The sequence below is a fragment of the Nycticebus coucang genome, chromosome 2 (assembly GCF_027406575.1).
Source record: "Nycticebus coucang isolate mNycCou1 chromosome 2, mNycCou1.pri, whole genome shotgun sequence".
NCBI lineage: Eukaryota > Metazoa > Chordata > Mammalia > Primates > Lorisidae > Nycticebus > Nycticebus coucang.
In genome coordinates, this window is record NC_069781.1 from 110550180 (window position 1) to 110569676 (window position 19497).

General features: G+C 49.7%; 1 protein-coding gene across 13 annotated transcripts in view; it reads right to left on the reverse strand.

The window, feature by feature from the left end:
- The window catches only part of SEMA4D (semaphorin 4D), a 122171-nt gene that overhangs the window by 26236 nt on the left and 76438 nt on the right, over positions 1–19497 (reverse strand). For all 13 annotated transcript variants that reach the window (XM_053578847.1, XM_053578839.1, XM_053578838.1 and 10 more), the window contains 9 exons: positions 15598–15947; positions 14095–14240; positions 9808–9870; positions 8572–8670; positions 5812–5905; positions 5066–5179; positions 3966–4117; positions 1149–1324; positions 913–1069 (listed from right to left, as the gene is read on the reverse strand). In XM_053578847.1, coding sequence (XP_053434822.1) covers positions 913–1069; positions 1149–1324; positions 3966–4117; positions 5066–5179; positions 5812–5905; positions 8572–8670; positions 9808–9870; positions 14095–14240; positions 15598–15697 — 1101 coding nt within the window. In that variant the 5' untranslated portion in view covers positions 15698–15947. The remainder of the gene's footprint in view (positions 1–912; positions 1070–1148; positions 1325–3965; positions 4118–5065; positions 5180–5811; positions 5906–8571; positions 8671–9807; positions 9871–14094; positions 14241–15597; positions 15948–19497) is intronic.

Genomic DNA, 19497 nt, shown 5'->3' on the forward strand with positions numbered 1-19497 from the left:
GAAATGTGAGAACCACAGAATGGACTTCTGGAAAGGAGGGTAACCGCAAATAAGGTGGCCTTCCCCTGACGTCCCCAGAGGACACCATTGTAAACTATCTCCGGAAGACAGAATTACATCTCATGGCACGGAATCAGCAGATGAATTTTTATCTACTTATAAATGAAAAACACTTAACCAAGCTTTTGAAACTGAAAAATAGAATGCTTCCTTGTAGCTTTTCCCTAAGAAGAGAAGAATGCTAAACATTGCTCAAAACAGTCCCATTATAAATAGAATGAAAGATGAAGAGCATGCAAGGTTCTTTGTCTGTCCTAGCTCCCTGACAAGAGTAAACCAAAATCCTTGGCCAAAGCGAACACGTTACTTAACAGAATGCACAGGAGCAATGACGCGTTGGGGACAGATGCCCCACAGAGGGAGCCAGCCCTGGGGGAGCTCTGCCGACTGGGACACTCCCGCCTAGGCCACAGCCCCACTGAGGGCCAAGCACACTGCCCTGAGAGCAGGCACAAAGAAACCTAGAAGCTCGCACTAATTGCAACATGAAATTCATTTTTTAGGGGAAAAAAAACAATGTGACTCTTCTGAACCCATGGTGGTAGAACTCATGAGAGTGCCAGGAATTCTGTGTTTCTCTATAGGAAACTGAAAATGAAACAGACCCAGTTGTATTATGCAATGTTAATTTCGCAAAACAGTCCTTCAGGCGGCAGGGCCTTCTTGCTTGGGCAGTATTTGGCAATGGCTATTATGTAACATGCAAAAGAGAGCACAGAGAAAGGGCAGGCTGTGCTCACTGGCTCTTCCAGTCCCTGGGCTGTGAGGAGGTCCCAGCACCTGCACCGAGGTCCTGCTCTGGGCCTTGGAGGGGCAGACTGATCACAGCCCCCAACCCTAGGCCCCACTCACCGCTCCAGGCCGCGGCTTGGGCACCGGGCCGTTGTAGCGCACCCACTTGGTGTGCGACTGCTCCACCGTGGCGCTCTGCATGTACTTCCCATGGGAAAAGACCTCCTCCACCGTGGACAGGTCATAGGCACACACGGCCGACAGCCCCACGTTGTTCCTGGACGAGGGAGGGAGGCATGGTGACTGGCTGATGGGCAGCAAGACAGGCAGGGCACGGACCCCGGCCAGGAACTTACAGCTGTGGGGTGAAGAGCCCATAGAACACGGGCACCTCCAGGCCCGGGGCCCTCAGGACGAAGACATCCCGCAGCACATTGAAGACCAGGCTGCTGTCTTGCCGGGAGCAGATCAGTCGGGCCTTCAGGAAGGAGGTCCACTTCTTTTGTAAAGTCCTCAGGCCACCCTGGTCCCCCTGAAATCCCCGAGATAAGACACGGTGTGAGGAGAGAGGACCCTGTGAGCAGGCCCTAAACTCAGGGGCATGGCACTGCCCAGGCCAGCCAGGACAAAACAGTCACCGCTCCCAGCACAACTTCTAAGTCTCAGCGTGGGCCAGAGAACATTCCCAGATTAAACCACAAAACAAAGGCCTGACACAGCTGCTCATGCCTGTAATTCTAGCACTTGGGAAGCTAAGGCAGGTGGATTGCTTGAGCTCAGGAGTTTGAAACTAGTGAGACTCAGTCCCTACTAAAAGTAGAAAAACTAGCCAGGGATTGTGGCGAGCACCTGTACTCCCCAGCTACTTGGGGCTGAGGCAAGAAGATCACTTGAGCCCAAGAATTTGAGGTTGCTGTGAGCTATGACGCCACTGCACTCTACCTAGGGCGACACAGTGAGACTCTGTCTCCAAAAAAAAACAAAGCCCACACAAAACAAAACCGACAAAAACCTTCCCACTGAAAGCTCATTCAATTCCAATTGAAACAGCCATAGCTGCCCTATGCCGGGCACTGTCCCCACAAATGCAAAGGTGAGCCTCTGTGTCACACGTTTCTGTCTTCTGCCCTGGGGCTCATGGGACTTGCTGAACACTTGGCTTATCAAGGCCTATCAACAAACGCACTCTGGGCTACATGGGCAGTGGGCAGCCTCCTGCCACTGGACAGCATCTGGCCCTGCAGCCCACAGCCCTTTATCTCTGAGGGACTAGATCATCACTTCCTTCCTACCCAAATTACCTGTCAAGAGCTTTCTACCTACTAAGCTCTTTACTAACAGGCATCAGTGATCTGATAGCTGAGAGAGTCATAAACACACGACTCCATCTATCTGCAGAGAAATGCTGAAACTATGAAATCGGAACGTAGAAGAATATAAATTTGGAGTCTTTACTTATTATGGACACAGTGACAATGCCCCCTCCCCAGCTCTACTGTGTGATCAAAGTGCTTTTTTTTTTTTTGTAGAGCCAGAGTTTCACTTTATTGCCCTCGGTAGAGTGCCGTGGCATCACACAGCTCACAGCAACCTCCAACTCCTGGGCTTAGGCGATTCTCCTGCCTCAGCCTCCTGAGTAGCTGGGACTACAGGCGCCCGCCACAACGCCCGGCTATTTTATTTTTTTGTTGTTGCAGTTTTGGCCGGGGCTGGGTTTGAACCCGCCACCCTCGGCATATGTGGCCGGCACCCTGCTCACTGAGCCACAGGTGCTGCCCCGATCAAAGTGCTTTTTTATAACATTTTCTTTCTTGAGGGTTTACCAAAGAATAATTTCTGGCGTGTCTTTGGTCATTTGTGTAGTTTGGCTTCCAGGTCTCAGGGAGCAGGTGAAAAGCCCATGTGCCCCGGGTGGGTGGACAGGGTCTGTGCTCAGATGGCCTCTGCCCGGGAGCTCAAACAATTGTGGGGAAAGGAAGGAAAAGGAAGAGCACGGAAGCTGCAGACCTTGGGGGAGGGAGGTGTGCTGTGCTGTGCTTCCCTGGCACTGCTCACAGAAACCCCCAGAGACAGGTAACCCGCCAAGGTCAAGGCAGGTCTGACCCTGGTTTTCTGGTGGCCACAGCTACAGGAGCAGAAGAGAGCTCGAGCCCCAGCAGCCAGTGCCGCCCCGAGGCAAGAGGGCGTGCCTGCAAGGAACCCTGGCCCGGGAGTGCCCGTCCACCTCACCAACCACCAGGCTGCCCTGCACATTCACACTTTGTAAGATGATCTCCCTGGCAGCAAGACAGAGTGTGACAGCCATGGGTGGAGGACCAACTGGAGGATTTGGTCAGCGATCTGGCGAGAGAAGGTCCAGGCAGATGCAAAGCACCCTGTGTGCCATAGGCACAAATCCCTGCTTCTGTGATGTTCTCATGGTGATCAATATGCAAGAAGGGCCACAAGGCAACTGTAGGTCAATAGTGTCCCTGAGGGATGCGTGTTCACTGGCTTCAAGCTGAGCCAGCCCAAACAGGAGCTGCTGTGTCTTGTGGGGTTTCTTGTGGTTTGCCTAAGGCCTGTCCGTCTCCTCTCAGAAACTGCCCCCTGGGCCACCTGAAGATTTCCTAAGATCTACTCCAAAAGCTATTCTCCCGAGAGCCCAGGCTACACTTCCCGACAAGCACGCAGTCTCGGGGCTGCAGAGAACGGACCATGTGGAGCACTGTACCTCCAGTTGGTTATTTTAAAGGTATCCTCCCTCCTGCAGTATGTTCTTCAAACTGGGTTTTGACAAATGTTAGTACCAGTTCTCTCTCTTTAATCTTCAGCAACCAGTTAATGTTTCCCTCTTTGGTTAAGAGAGCCAGAAGTGGAAATGTCAGCTCTGATGAATACAAACCAGGAAAGCTAGCTTTTACCACCGAGGGGAGGTGTCAGGAAGCTGCATAAAAACCAAATCTCCTACAAACATCAAGCCAGTGGATCACAAAAAGGGGTGCCCAGCATCCCCTCAGTCTCCAAAGAGAACACCAGAATCACCAAGAAAGGAAGGCCCGGCACCAGACAGGCCCACGAGCGGCATCTGTGCCACAAAGGAAAGTTCAGAGGAAGGTCAGAAGTGACCAACCTTCTGGGCACACTATCGCCATGGCAGAGCCGCACGAAAGCCGGGGTGGGATGGCGCTCACCTTGCACACCCTCGCTATCCGTGGGAGCAGCACCCTGAACACAAACTCATACTCCACAGACACCTCCGTGAAGAAGAAGTAGACTTTGTCGTCCTCACCGTCGGCGCTGTCCGAGCTTTTCCGGATCACGTCAGCAAAGACAAAGCTAGGCTCTGCAAGAGGATGACGTCGATTATCCCTGCACACAGAGCTACAGAGCTGCGTGGCTGCCCATTTCCCACGTGGGTCACCAGGCTGGCCAGCACAGCCTTAGGGGCCTGGGAGCTCTCTGCAAGGACATCTGGAGGGTGCATGTGGCATACCTCGATCATAAACTCCAGGGTCCAGTACTGAGCCCAGATGGTGCCTGCCCTGTCCTCCCCTGCCTCAGAGAGGTGCCCCAGGTTCACCCCCAAGAGCCCAGGCAAGCACGCAGTCTGGAAGCTACAGAGAACCAGCCCATATCAGCCTCAGATACATACTGTAAGACACATGTTTGCTGCTTTAAGCAGCATGTGCCCAAATAAACAAGCCACTAGATCTAGGTGCCATGAGACTCTAGCTCTGTGGCAGCCCCACCCTGAAGGAGTAGCCTGCTGTCTTGAATCTCAGACCTTGGGATCTGCCCCCAGATCCGGGGCTTCAAAACCCAGGGCTCTGCTGGTTGGCACCCACGAGAAAAGCCCCCGTGAGCAGGCACCAGCCCTCTGCACACCGGGGTCACACTCAGACGTGTGCTGTCTGGCAGGAAGCAGGTACCCAGCTCCCAGCCACGCGAGTGCTGGCGGCTGGGCACAGAGGAAGTGCCAGCACCTGCATCACTCCACACTGGAAATTATATCACAGCCCATCTGATTAGTTTGAGTTTGCCATTTATCACTGGAATCTCACTTTTATGGAAGTCTTCCAAATTCATTAGGGGGAGCGGGGAGAGGGAGATAACCCATCTTAAAAGTGTCTTGTTAGCAGAGAGGAGAAAAAAACAAGATGCCCCTAGGCTCTGAGCAGTTCCAGAATTGTCCCCACTGCACAGGGGCTGACGTTGGCTAGGGGACCTGCAGGGCTCGGAGACCACACAGTGAACACTCACGAGAAGAGACACGCGTAGCTCTGCTCCTTACCGTTAAGCCAGGGGATCGCATACTCCGTTCTCAGAGGACTGTGGGAAGAATTTCGGGAGATGATCGGTTCACTTCCCAAAAAATTGTATGATGTCCCAGAATAAAGTTCTCCATCTGCAGCGGCCAGGAAGAAAGAAGAAACCAGCCCTTTAAACCACGGCATGAATACCAGGACAAACACCCAACCTGTTTTTATTTATAACTCAATTAAGCCACCAGCTACCAGAGAAAGGCGCGGGCAGTCTCCCTGATCCTGGGGTGCATGCTCCCTGTGTCTCCTGTTGCTTTTATGTAGATATTCTGGCGTCCACCTTCAGATGTATTTTTGAGTCACCAGGCAATAACTAAACACAAGCAAGTAACTCCCACATCCAGGAAAATGCTGATGAACACAGCAGCAAGTGCTCGGGAGGCTAAGGCTGTTCCACGCAGAGACCATCGTGGGCCACACGTGGAGTGGGCACAGACCTTCCCTTCAGACAGGAGCATCTGCTCAACATGGCTGGGCCATCCGAATGACAGGCACCAACGATAGATAGCAAGTGACGATTTCTGGTGGTGCCTGGAAATCTTGTGACCAGTGAACCCAAAAACCCTCATTAAAGGGTCCATGCAGGGTCACACCTTCCTTTTCTAAGGACAAGTGATATCAAAACAAAGCTATGAAGACAGTACAGAAAAGGGTCCCATCTTGGCATGCCCCCCCCAAATCCTCGGGGTGACAAGAGCTGAGGAACAGGACTCACCAACCATGACGGACGTGTAGCTGTGTGCTGGGTCAAAGGGACACCTTCCTTTGCCATCTTCATTTTTCCCCAGAAATTTAAAGGATGTTAAGTTCTACAATTGAATAGAAAGAAAGTACACCCTAAAATGGCCCAATCTCCGTAGGAATAATGTGTCTGTGTACTATTTACTTTACAGATTTGGCATTCTTGGACCACTCAGAGGGCAGAGCAAATGAGTGTCAAGCCCCGTGAATCTGCCCCTGGAGTTGTGCCTGGTGTCACTCAGCTTGGGTCTGGGTGCCAGGGCCTCGGTGTCCTTGCTTTGACGCCTAGCCAAGTTTCTCCCAAGAGCCTCAGTTTACCAATCTATAAAAGGGAGCTGGCAGTGCTACAGCTCCAGCACAGCAAAGCCGCCAGGGCAAGATGTGCTCCGTAAGAGATCAGAAGCTCGTGTGCAGATCTTACTGTCTAGAGGAGAGGAGGCCTTCCAGGCAGTGGGGAGAACCAGACAATCCAATAAACAGGTAACACACACACACACACACACAAAGAAGCAGAAACCATCTCCCTCCTTCCACTAAAACATATTCCAGGTGGATTAACGATCGGAATATTGAAAATGGAACTGAGGTGCGCCAGAAGCAAGTGTGGGCAAAGCAGTTCAATCTTGGGATATCTCTTTACCTGACAAGAAAGCCCAAAGCCACACAAGCAATAAAAAACACAGAGCTAGTTCTTGTGGAAAGAACTGGGAAGCTCTTGTCCAAGGCATAACATGACAAAGTTAAACGATAAGTGACAAATTGGGAGAAACATCTACAAAATGACAGATGAGATGTTTCTGTCGCTAAGCACACGACAAGCGTGTACAAGTGAAGGAGAAAGAGCCTCCCAGCAGAAAAGCAGGCAAAACCCAAGAAATGTCCATCAGGACAGCACAGACAGGAGGACAGGACAGAGCAAGCCTGCTGGAAGTCCAGGGAGCACTGGGAAACAAGAGTGCAAGAGTGGGACTGTCACTCCATACCCAAGAGCCTACAGGCGCTTAGAAGGACAGGCGCTGACCATAACAGAGAGGGGGCACCCACCATCCCTGCCCAAGGAGGCTGTCTGGACACCTCAGCAGCACAGCAGGAAGGGTGCTGAGCAGGAGAACAGCTGCCTCAAACTTAGCAGGCCGGGTCAAACACCACACTGCACAGGTGTCACCTGTGAGGTCACAGAGTATCAAGTGGGTGATAAGAGATCATACCACCTGGTCTGATCAACTTACACACCTCAAACGGATATCTGAAGGCCACTGTGAAAATGCAAACAAGATGGTTATGAGCCGGTACTAGGGAGCTGCTGCACACTGTCTGAGGTATGAGTTATACAGGAAAGTATCACGGTTCTTAGGAGATGTTTGTGAAGATTTCTGGGAGGCAGAGGTCACAGTTCAGCAAGCACCCACATGCTTACAGGCACACATGAGCACACACATTCCCAACTGTGTAATCTAGGTTGCTAGTATAGACATGAGTGATTGTCTTTTCTGTAGGTGTGAAAGTTTTCATTAAAAGTATTAAGGAAAATTACAATCCCCTTACCTCTCAAGCTGACATGTCTAAGAACATAAGTTTAAATGACAGTGCTTTAAGCTTCCTATTAACTAGAGTTCATCCAGAAAAATCCTTTGATGTGCAAAATGTTTCCAGCACAATTACATTTTTAGTTTTTGCACTAAAGCAAAAAGAAACATCTGTCTTTGAGGACGGAGGGTCCCCAGAAGCACCCTCACCCCAGATCAGCTTTCACTGCCAGGATCCAAGCTGCAAACCTCACCCCAAACTGTGTGCAAGACCTGGGTCTCCTACGGAGGTCTCCAGTGAGTGCAGACTTTGTCTTGTCATTTATCTCTGACTCCAGATTGGAAATTTTTTTTAAATTCCAATTATTTTAGGGTTCAAGCAAACTAAGTTTTTCATTACAGCATATTTTACCAGGTAAATAGGTAGACCCTAGATCCCATCACAGTCAGGCCTTCCTCACCTTCTAGAATGTTCCCCTACCACATGTTCTGTCACCAGTGTATGGTGACACACTAAGTATGGTGTATCACCGTATCACTAAATAAAGAGGTACTTAATAGAAAATGTGCTTCATTTTCAATCCTCAAATGTACTTACTTAAATTCTACTCTCTCTGTTACCAAATTATTCACCAAATTATCTGGTTAAAAAGAATTTCTTCCAGTAGATGCTGAAATTGAATCTCTTCCTCTAATTGTGACGTGTGGGATAGGGCCCTCCTGAGGCCCCTCGGGGGAGAGGTGCTGAACGCATCTGGGCAGAGTCAGGGAAGTGACACTTCAAAGGACAGAGGCTCAGCACACTTACCTATGGCCCTTGGAGTGGTCACCCAGGACAGTGGTTCAACAGGCAAGTGCATACCCACAGCCAACACCAAATGCTGCCACTCATGACCAAGTACAGACACACCATTCAGGGGCGAGTCCTAACTTTCCCAATTGACCCAGATTCCATCACAGTCAGGCCTTCCTCACTTTCTAGAATGTTCCCCTACCATATGCTCTGTGCCAGTGGTCACCGGTACCCTGAACCCTGCCCCACCCTCAGCCTTGGACACTGGCTCCTGACCACAGCTGGGAGAGGCTTTCCAGAGGGGCCACAGCTGCCCTGAGGCACACCCCCTATTCTGCCGGGTGGAGACTGCTTTGCACCTGCCAGGCACCCTCCCTGCTTTAACCACTGACAAGGCTGTGCCGACTGGCCTTACCAGGTGGTCGCAGGCCGGCTGGAACGCATGGGTCCCACACACATACAGGGCCGTGGCGCTGAGTGGCTGCAGCACACGGATGTAGTTGAGGCACTCCGTCTGGGAGGAGGAGGAAAGCATGGTCAGCTTGCACCCAGCTGCAGCACCCGCCACCGCCTGAGCCCTCACACACAGACCCTCCTTCACTGACACCAGCTTCTCTGCCACCATGTGTGTTCATGGTCCTGCCCTGTCACCTCAAGTTTGCGGGGCTCCTCTCTACATGCCTACTCTGATCTTGTGCAGCAGGAGGGTCCCTGAGACCCTGAGTCTACCCTAGGCAAACCTGAACCTCGAGCTAGACCACATAATTGTAACTCTGTGGTGTCCACAAGCTGCCCAGGTACCTAACAGGATTTCATTTCAGCCCCTAATGAAGACTCGCCAAAGATGTGGCGACTAAAAAAAGCAACAAGAATTTATCTCAAATCTTACTGGGGACATGCTCGCAGGGGTCCTCAAACCGTAGCCCGCGGGCCACATGAGGCGGTATGACTGTATTTGTTCCCGTTTTGTTTTTTTACTTCAAAATAAGATATGTGCAGTGTGCATAGGAATTTGTTCATAGTTTGTTTGTTTGTTTTTTTTTTAAACTATAGTCTGGCCCTCCAACGGTCTAAGGGACAGTGAACTGGCCCCCTGGTTAAAAAGTTTGAGGACCCCTGCTGTAGAAAGAAATATACTAGGAGGAAAGAGGGAAGTAGGTAAGTTTCCACCTAACTGGTACAGCACAGGAGATATGGCACAAAGGGGGGTGAAAGACTGAAATATAACTCAGACTTTACCTAACAAACGCAAACAATGTAACCTAATCATATGTACCCTAGTGGGAGGGAGGGAGAGAGGAAGCAACCCCTCTAAGCCTAAAGCCAACCACCAGTGGGCATCAAAAATAGTTTCCTATAGTCAAAGTTTCAGGACACTTAGATACATTCAATCCATATAAACTTTGTTAATGCCTACTATGTGTGGCATGTGCTATGTAAGACCCAATTCCAACACTCAGGATAGAAGGGACGGGCTTCAGCTGTGTCATGGTAACATAACCAGGCCCACAGGACAACAGAACCCGAACTGAAAGCCTGGTCTGCAGCTCAGCAGTCGTGGCCTTCAGATTAAAATAACTAAGACATACTCACCTGGGATTATTTTTTTTCTTTTTTCTTTTTTTTTTTTTTTTTGTAGCTTAGAAATTACCTGTTTTGATTTCCCTTTTTCTGCACACTTTGCTTTTTTGTCTTCTGAGACCTTCCAATATACCTGTGGGAGGAATGCATCCATTTCAGTGCATATTCTTCTTTTAAGAGGTACTGTGATAGTATAAAAAATTGCAGTTCAAAAAGTACACGAGCTTCTCCAGAGAGGACAAATTCTCAGAGGCAAAGGAGGTTCAGACAGCAGGCCCCGAGGCCCGGGAGCGCCGCGAAGGTTCTCACTGTGATCCTACCTACTCCTGAAACCACTGGGGCCTGGAAGACAGCTTCCAAATTCCCATTATTCACTACTAAAGAACAGCAAAAACAAAACTATTGCAAGTAAAGAGAATTAAATTTTTTGTCAAAAACTTAAACTCTAAGTATCATCAGACATCAAAATGGAGTTTTTCCCCATCCATTCAAAAGTGACTCTAGAGTCCCATTTCTTTTTTCTTTTCTTTTTTTTTTTTTTGAGATAGAGTCGCAGGCAGAACACGGACTGAAGACCCCATTCTTGGCAGGGGAGGGCACCCCTAGAGAAAGAGAAAGTTAAAAAGTAAGCTGAAGGAGTCAGGACAAAGAAAAGTTAGCTAGTTTAACTTTAAGCTAGCCATTGCTAAATTTCTTATCTGAACAAGTTTCCAGCCTTTCCTGAAATTCGGACCTATTGGGGATACAGGTTACACCAATACCCTGCTGAGTCTATGAACACTCTGAGGAAGTGTCATAAAGGAATCTGAGGAATCTCATAAAAGAGATTATGAGGAGACCTAGAATAGATACACCTTCTGGATCTTTCCTGCCCATTAAACAGACAAAGTAGATACGGATTGTAGAGATTTGCATATGGCTGGGGCAGAGACCAAGGGAATAGCTTGAGCCCTGAGATAAGGGCAGAAAGGCTAAACATCCCTATCGCAGAAGAAAACCCTCTGTGGTAGTGAGGAGAGGAAAAAGCCTCTCCCACCTCAGAGGAGACTGATGCTAGTGGCATTTGACTCCACAGTGAACTAGTGGAGCTTAATACCTTCCTAGGAATCTGTGTCTGTGACTCTAGACAGGAGGCTTCCCCTACACAAGGCCCAAGTTTCAGATGCTCCAAAATGGCTCAAATCCTTAAAGTTAGTAATAATAACAATAGGAGCTGATAGGCTCACTCAGAGAAACTGCTGGTGTCTTTGTTCCCTCCCTCAGCTCACTACTTGGGCAGATAGATTTCAATAAAAGCTATGTGAATGGAGGCCACTTGAGGCCACTCACCGGAGCCCGCTAACAGACGGTGGTCCCCTGAGCTTCCACCTTTGAAAATTCTATTCTGTGTCTCCTGCCTCTTTCTTTATCATACTTCTCTATTTCTTCAGTCGGCTGCACCAGTTCCACAGGCCTTAATGAACCCTGCCCCCGGGGCTGGGACCCGGACACAGAGTAGCATCATCTAGCTCACAGCAACCTCAAACTCTTGGGTTCCAGCAATCTTCCTGCCTCAGCCTCCCAAGTAGCTGGGACTACAAGTGCCCATCACAACACCCAGCAAATTTTTCTAATTTTAATAGAGATGGGATCTCACTCTTGCTCAGACTGGTCTCAAACTCCTGAGCTCAAGTGATCCTCCCACCTCAGCCTCCAAGAGTGCCAGGATTATAGGCGTGAGCCACTGCGTCCAGCCTTCGAGTCTAGTTTAAAAAAAAGAAAAAAAAGTCTCCACATTCACTCTATGACAGGAACAGGAGAAGGATAGTCCCTCAAACCTGTGCCTTGACCGCAGATGGGAGTGATGGAGAGACTCGGCTCTCTTAGTTCAGGCGCCCTGCTTAGTCAGAGCCAGCTCCCTGCTTTCTCTTCTCTCAAGCTAGGCTGGACTCATGAACAGAAACTGCCAGGAGGCGGAGGCCTTTGCCCCTGACCCTCCAAAGACCGCACAGGATGGAAAGCAACAGAAGATGAAAGGGAGAGGCTAGAGAGCCTTTGTCTTCTCTGCCTCACCTTTCCCTGAACGCCCCCCTTCCTGAGTGACACTCCATGACTGACAGAAAAAAAGAATACATTTTTCTCAGTCTTGAGGCTCACAGCAGGTGTGGTGCTCAGAGGTCAGGAAGCGCACAGCACTGGGCCTGAGGGCCATGAGGAGGGGCATCTCACATAGGCTCCACTGTAAACCAACCCAGCGGGTCCCTGCAAAGTGCCCAAGCAGTGAACACTGCACCAACAGAGGGTATTTCCACAGAAATGGAAGTCCGAGTTAGCGCACAGGAAAGCAGAACAAAGTTGCATTTAAAATGGCAACTTCCTTTAGAAATTAAAAAGCAGATGATTTCATCATTAACATACATGAAATGCAGAAGGGCAAGAGAACAGAAACTTTAACAGGCCCTTGACCACATGCACAGGGGTTTTCCCTGACCCTTGGCCAGGTCCCTTCATTTGTTCTTTTTAGTGTAATAGCCCCGTGAGCCTCTCCCCCAACCCACGGGACTACTGTAATGCCATGAATTGAGCAACGGCTGCTCTCATTGAACACAGCACATGTTCATATGTGAGGCCAGCACATATGAAGCTTGTCCACAGTTCCCCATGTGGTCAGGAAAAAGCTCAGAGAAAGGGAACTTAACCAACGCCGGGAAGGCGACGGGTTGAGTGAGGTGAGACCACAGCATCCTGCCCCAAATGCCTCACAGTGTGAAAGACTTTGTATAGGAGAGTGCTTAGAGCTTATTTATTAATTTATTTGGAGACAGAGTCTCACTATGTCGGTAGAGTGCCGTGGCATCACAGCTCACAGCAACCTCAAACTCTTGGGCTTAAGCGATTCTCTTGCTTCAGCTTCCCAAATAGCTGGGACTACAGGCGCCCACCACAATGCCCGGCTATTTTTTGGTTGTAGTTGTCGTTGTTTGGCAGGCCCGGGCTGGATTCAAACCTTCCAGCTCCAGTGGATGTGGCTGGCACCCTAGTTGCTGAGCTACAGGTGCCGAGCCTCAGAGCTCATTTATGCATCAAACAGACATTAAGAAACATGCCAGATCCTGAAGAGTAAAAAAAAAATAGATATGGGCAGAAAACGTACAACACGAGCTCAGAACAGACTGATTGCAAAGAGCAAGAAAACTACTCCAAAACGCTAGGATGCAGGAGCCAACCTGAAGAGGCTGCCTGCCACTAGCCAAGGGTGAAAGAGGATGTAACTGTAACAGGTCAAAGCACATTTAATAGGTTTAAACCCATGAGTTCCCTATGGTACTAAAAATCAAACAATCAAAGAACTTACTGTTGCCCTTCTGAGGGAGAACTCACTCATTATTCTGAAAGCTGGTGGCAAAGGCAAAGATTTCAAGCACCTGCCCTGCCTTTCCCAAAGAACTGGACTCTAGGGACCATGATGGGTGGTGATGGCATTTCCCCTTGGTAGATGACTTCTAACAAATGAAGACGAAAAGGTGGAACCAGGGTATCAGGTTTTGTGATCTTTAAATGAAATGTGGATCCAGACTTTGATGGTCAAAGGCTGCTGAGGCTTTGGAGGAAGAAGGCCCACCTCCCAGAGGAACCTGCCTCTCACCAGCCCTAAGTAGCCGAGCCTGAGGCCCTGACACCCAGCAGAGGTTGCATAGAAGACAGAGAAGTGAAACAGATACTGTGAGGGAGCAGGAGTAACATGGGGCTGTGAAGAGTGGCTTTCTTAGCAAGTAAACTGAGGCTGGCTCCTAGAAACGGGGACTGAATGGGCTAGGCGTGGTGGCTCACACACGTAATCCTAGCACTCTGGGAGGCCAAGGCAGATGCATCACTTGACCTCAGGAGTTGTGAGACCAGCCAGAGCAAAAGCAAGACCTGTCTCGTCTAAAAACAGAAAAATTAGCTGGGTGTTATGGTAGGTGCATGTAGTCCCAGCTACTCAGGAGACTGAGGACAACACAGTGAAACTGTCTCAAAAAAGAAAAAAAAGAAATGGAGACTGAAGGTACAAGGATCAGGATTTGCCTCGGTGCCCTTGGAAGCAGAGGACACAGCAGGCAGGGTTGAAAGCCACAGGGTTGGCCTTGTGGAAGACACAACAGGTACAGGGCTCACGATACCACTGTCTCTGCTCATGGGCATGTTTGAGATTTTTCCATGATAAAAAGTTCAAAAATGGAAGTTGAGAAGAGAGTGGTCCGCATGGGAGCTGCCAGCCAACCAATGGGGCTACACGGCCGTTGGCAGCACCATAAGGAAGTGCTGGCAGCCCTCGGCCTGCACAGGGCAAGAGAGGTTACTCACTCAGGTGGGTTGTGCAGACACCAGGACATACCTCATGCTGTTTCTGGGAGATGTTGAGCGCATTCACAGCGAAGACCGCTTCCCGGGCACCAATGTACAGGGTGTCTGTGTCCTCGCTCAGGAGCAAGGCCGAGTAGTTGTAGATGCCCGGTTCATGGAAGTGTACCAGCTGTACCTCTGTGGGATGCAAGGGGCAGGGTCAGAGGAGGGAAAGGGAGAAACAGCCAAAGGAGCATTCTTACACCTGCACAAATCCTGGGTGCTGTCACATCTGAAGGGCCATGCGGGATTGCCTCTCGTACAGCTGCAGCAGAAGTCACTCCCCGTTGATGCCACAGCCAGGCACCCTTGGAGCAGACCCACAATTCACCAAGTCTGTGTGGGACCTGCTCACAGCCTGACCTCCCGCCCTGCTCCGGAGCCCGCACTCCACAGATGCTCCTACCATCTGCCTGCCCAGCTCCGGGCTATGTGTCCTTAGTCACCCACAGGTTAGGTCCACCACGAATATAATGATTTAGGATTTTCTTAGGAAAAAGAAGTTTTACTTCAAAACCTTTTGAAGAATCAATTTTAGAGAAATTTCTGTCAAACCAAGCAATTTTCAGTGATAACTGCAAACATGCAGAACAAAGAGACAAGTGACACTGATTTGCTTATTAGGTAATTGCCTAAATCGCTACTTAAGAATAGGAAGATTAAAAAAAAAAGAATAGGAAGATTTAACTAATGGATGCTTAGGAATAACATAAATGTGCATTATTTTTTAAGGAGCTGTGTTTTCTTTTCAACAGTCCTGGCATGAATTTGAACATGTCAAAGTTGGCTTTCTATATATCACCAAGGATCTGCTTTATTTAAGAGTCAGGTGCTAATGCTTTCTGTCTTTCTAATGCTTCCTGGAAGAGAGATGCACACACAGGCTTTAGGCAGACCCTCACCGTGCCTCTCTGGCCTGTAATTCTGCCCAAGGCAGCACACAGCCTTTCCTGCAAGCGGCACCTTGCTCGGGTCCCACTCGGGTATTTACACTCTCAATGCACTGAGTCAGAAAGACCGGGGGTCCCAAGACACATCTCCCAAGAGACAAAATAACTAAAACAAAAAACCAACGACAACACGTGAAGTGATGCCCAGAGCTCAGCCACCTGCATGACTAGCTGTACTCACAGGAGCCACTGTTCCTCTCCAGCCCCTGGGGGCCAGGCCAGAGCAGGCCTCCAGCAGCACCAGATAGAGGGAGACAAGCTTCCTTTCAGGGGACTCCAATTCGGAAACCAAGTTTGGGGCCTGCACAAGTCTTGTAGAATATTCTAGTTATTTAAGCCTATTTTAAGAGCAGCCACCTAGGTCTCTCTATTCAGACAAAAGTTCCAGGAGCAGAGAAGGCAGCAGATCAACTGCCATGTCCCCGCCAGCTGTCTCAGCACCTCAGCAGTGGGTCCCCGTCCTCAGCCATCCCCCTCAGCATCCCAGCAGTGAGTCCCCTCTCCATCCTCATGCCATCAGCACCTGCACAAGCTTTAGTACCCACCTTTGTGCTCCCAGGTGATCCGAGGTATGGATGCAAAGGCCACTGCCACCCCAAACACCACCAAGAGGGCCGTAAGTAGCCCCTCCATGGGGGCGCACATCCTTAATGGGCAGGGGCAGCCACCAGGGGCTTCAGCAGCAAAGGTTCAGAGATGGCAGGTGGCCAGGGCAGGCGTGTTCCCGCAGCTGCTGCTCAACACCCCCAGACCGGGGCCAGCAGCACAACCTGGAGCTGATGAGTGGCAGAGTCCCCAAGAATCCACATTTTTGGCTCACTAGGTGAGGAGGGGCCACTCTCACCACTGCAGCGTCGCAGGCCACTTGGTGCTTCTAGTGCCCTCAGAAGCAATGCTGAGAAGAAAGGAAAAGGAAGTCAGGACACGTGGAGGGTGACAGGCCTGCTTCTTGTTGCTCAGTGTCCCCCTCTTGCCCTCTCACCACAGAACCATTTGCTGGGGAACCATTTGCTGCCCAGGGAGTGGAGGCTCTTAGGAGGGGACAGAGGAGCAAAGCTGGGAGCCGCCAGGAATCAGTGCTTGCTGCTCCCCAGCCCCACCTGGAACACAGGACAGGTACACTAATGAGGACCCGAGGCTGGGCGGCAGGGCACCCAGCAGACACATCAGCCTGGCGATCTGCCCAGCTTCCTTCCTGCGTAGCCACTATGTCCAGCTGGTGATAGTTGAGGGTGAAGGGAGCAGAACCCGGGCTTGTTTCCCTTGGAGACTCTGGCTTCCTAACTCCCGCAATGCTTAGTGAGGAGAACAGCCGGGGAGACCAGAGCGCCGTGGAGAGCTAAACTCACAGGCCGGGCATACCCCTCCGGGCACACAGGATCCGTGCCCCCAGGCACTGGGCGGTCCATGTGTTAATGACACACTTCTCTTAAATAAAAAACAGTTTCAGGGGATGAACAGAGAATGGATAAAACAGGTAACGACGTCAGCCTAGAAAAAGGATAATGATGAATCGGATGGTGGGCAAGCAGGTGCTCACTTTAAATTCTTTTCAATTTCGCTGCATGTGTAAAAAGTCTTATAATAAAATGCTAGAAAATGGGAGTTTTTTAACATAAAAGAAATGAAAACAACATAACTGAGTTGGTTGGAAAACCCACGAGCTACGTAACACAGCAATACTATCCTAGGTGCAGACCCCAGAGAAAGCATCACAGTCGCCAAAACCACGCTAAGGAGAACAAGCCACTTTATTCAGAAGAGCCGCAATCTGGAGACTTATGGGGTCCATCAACCTGTGAATAGATGAACCAAATGTTTCCACAACAGGAACAAGACACAGTCACACCCAAGAATGGATGCACATTACAACGACAACGCAGTGACAGAGGCCAACGCATCAGTACAGCCCTGGGCATATACTCAGCAATTTGCACCAATCTGTGGTGTGCAAAAGTAGAGAACACTGTATCTCCCAGCTTCTCTGATCACAGTTACAGCCAAAGAACTGGAAGTAGGATTTATTAGACAGAAATTCCAGGAAAGTTCCTTAAAGGAGGCTGGCTCAGCTAGGAATTGCCTTTGTCCTCAGCTCTGCAACTAGAATTTGATGGCTGGCCTCTGGCAGCCATTTCTGTGACCATGAGATAAGGGCTCATTCTAAGAACAGCCAAGGGGTCTCAAGCCTGAGACTCTGGTAACACAGTGCAGACTTTGCACCTGCTTTCTGCTGTCTATTCCAGATTGTTAATCTCTTTAAATTACTTGTTTTCAGATTTTTATTACCAACAGATACAATTTAAACTGATACAAACTCCCTACAATCCATTCACCACACAGGAACAGTGACTAATGTTCTTACTGTAAATTAGACTGTGTCATTTCCCCGCCTGAAATGTTCTAACATACCTTCCCATTACTCAGAGTAAAACCCACATTTTTCATCAAGGCCATCGGAGCCCTGGATGCCCCTGCTCTACCTCGGTCCAACCTCTCCCCTGTCACATCCACCACACTGTGCTGGCCACACCTAAATGCCCAGAGCTCAGTGCCTTGCAAGGCTGTGTAACGTCTGCTCCTTCTGCTTGTCAACACCACTCAGAACATTTCCAAATATGTCTCTTCCAGAAGTCACCTGTGTGTGTCCCACCACACATCACCACATCACAGTCTCATTAATCTACCCGAGAGGCTTCTCCCCTGTATGGTCTTTAATTAACAGTGGCTCCCAAAAGCTGCCCCCCACGGAGCTCCCAAACAGCCAATGGTTCCTATACAAGGTCCAAATGAAGAAAACGCACTAAATTATAGGTTCAGATACTCTGAATTCTGGGCACACTTGCAACTCCTTACCATAATGGTGTCACTTTTTACTTGTATGAGAAGTAGACCCTCCTGGCCTACAGAATTGTTAAGACAATTAGCTCATTTGTGACTATTTATCGGATAATGATATATAGCTGATAAATGAGCATCTGGTAACGACAGTGTTCCCTGCCCTGACAAATATAACAGGAACTCCAGCTAAGCCTGAACAAAGTAGGCCTCGCCCTCCCCTTCCCCAGAGCCCACGCACGGCAAGAAAGGCTGTGCAGAAGCAACCAGCCAGGAGGGCTCAGCGCATGGAAACATCCAATATGGTCCTGCTGTCCTTGTCATTCTCGGTTCTCATCATACTGATTAAGACATGGGGAAAAGCACCATGGCAATAATGACAAACTATCCACAGAGTCCCTTAAAAATTCCTACTAAAAACTGTCTACCCCACCTTTTGGAACAAAAGTTCCGTGGCTTTTTAGGGGCGTGGCCTCTCCATTCTGTGTGACAGACATCTCTTTGCTGGTGAGAGCCAGAAGCAGAGACATGGCCACACAGTCCCACCCCTTTCAGCAGCAGAGGGCTGCACACTCACACAATGAGCGTTTACACCAGCTCCACACAACCAGAGAAGAGGAGGAGGCAGGGCTGTGGTGGCCAGCTACTGCCACATACATGACAAAGGCCAGGGCCTAGGCCTGAGGGCTACAGTCCCAGCCCACTGAAATGCAAACTGATGCAGGCTCCCCAAAGCGCACCCAGCCTCAGGCGACTGCAGAGTGGGGAATGAAGTGGCGTGTCCCCCAGCTGGGTAGAGGTCCATACACACAGAGGAAATGGCTATGGACTGTGACAGAACAAGAGATGGTGATGAGAGACCAGGCATAGAGAAGGGACAGCTTCTCCAAGGACAGATGCAGAGCCTACAAACACAAGGCAGAAGGCAGCTGCGAGGAAAGCCCAGGGAAGGGAGCACTAAAAAGGGCTAAAAATAAGGCACTGCCAAGCCGAGAGAAGACAGGGAGGAACTTTACATTCTTGTTTAAAGGAAGAGTCAATCTGAGAAAGTTATACACTGTATAATTCCAACTACAGGACAGTCTGGAAAAGGCGGAACTACAGAGACGCTCAAGAGATCAGTGGTTGTCGGGGGTAGGGGCAGAGGAGGAAGAGGCAGAGCACAGGGGATTTCAGGGCAGTGAAGCGATTCTATGATACCGCACAAGTGGGCACATGTCCTAATAAATCTGTCACACCCATAGAGTCCACAACACAAAGTCAATGTCAGCTGGACTCTGCACAATCACACATCAACACAGGCTCACTGACTGTCACCAAAGCACCACTCGTGAGCAGTTCTTGGGGGGGGGGAGGGGCAGGTATTGGGGGCAAAGGTACATATTCAAAATCTCTCAATTTTGCTGTAAACCTAAAACTGATCTAAAAACCAAATTCTTTTAAAACCAATGATAAACAGCCCCAGGCCGTCCCTGCTAATCATAAAAGGAGCCCATCTGAAGGCTGCTGGGCTGGACACTTGAACGAGGTGAGCGTCCACACCAAGGGACAGTTTCTGGCTGTAGAACATGAGGCCCATAGAGTATGGTTCATTTTGTGTGTCAAATACT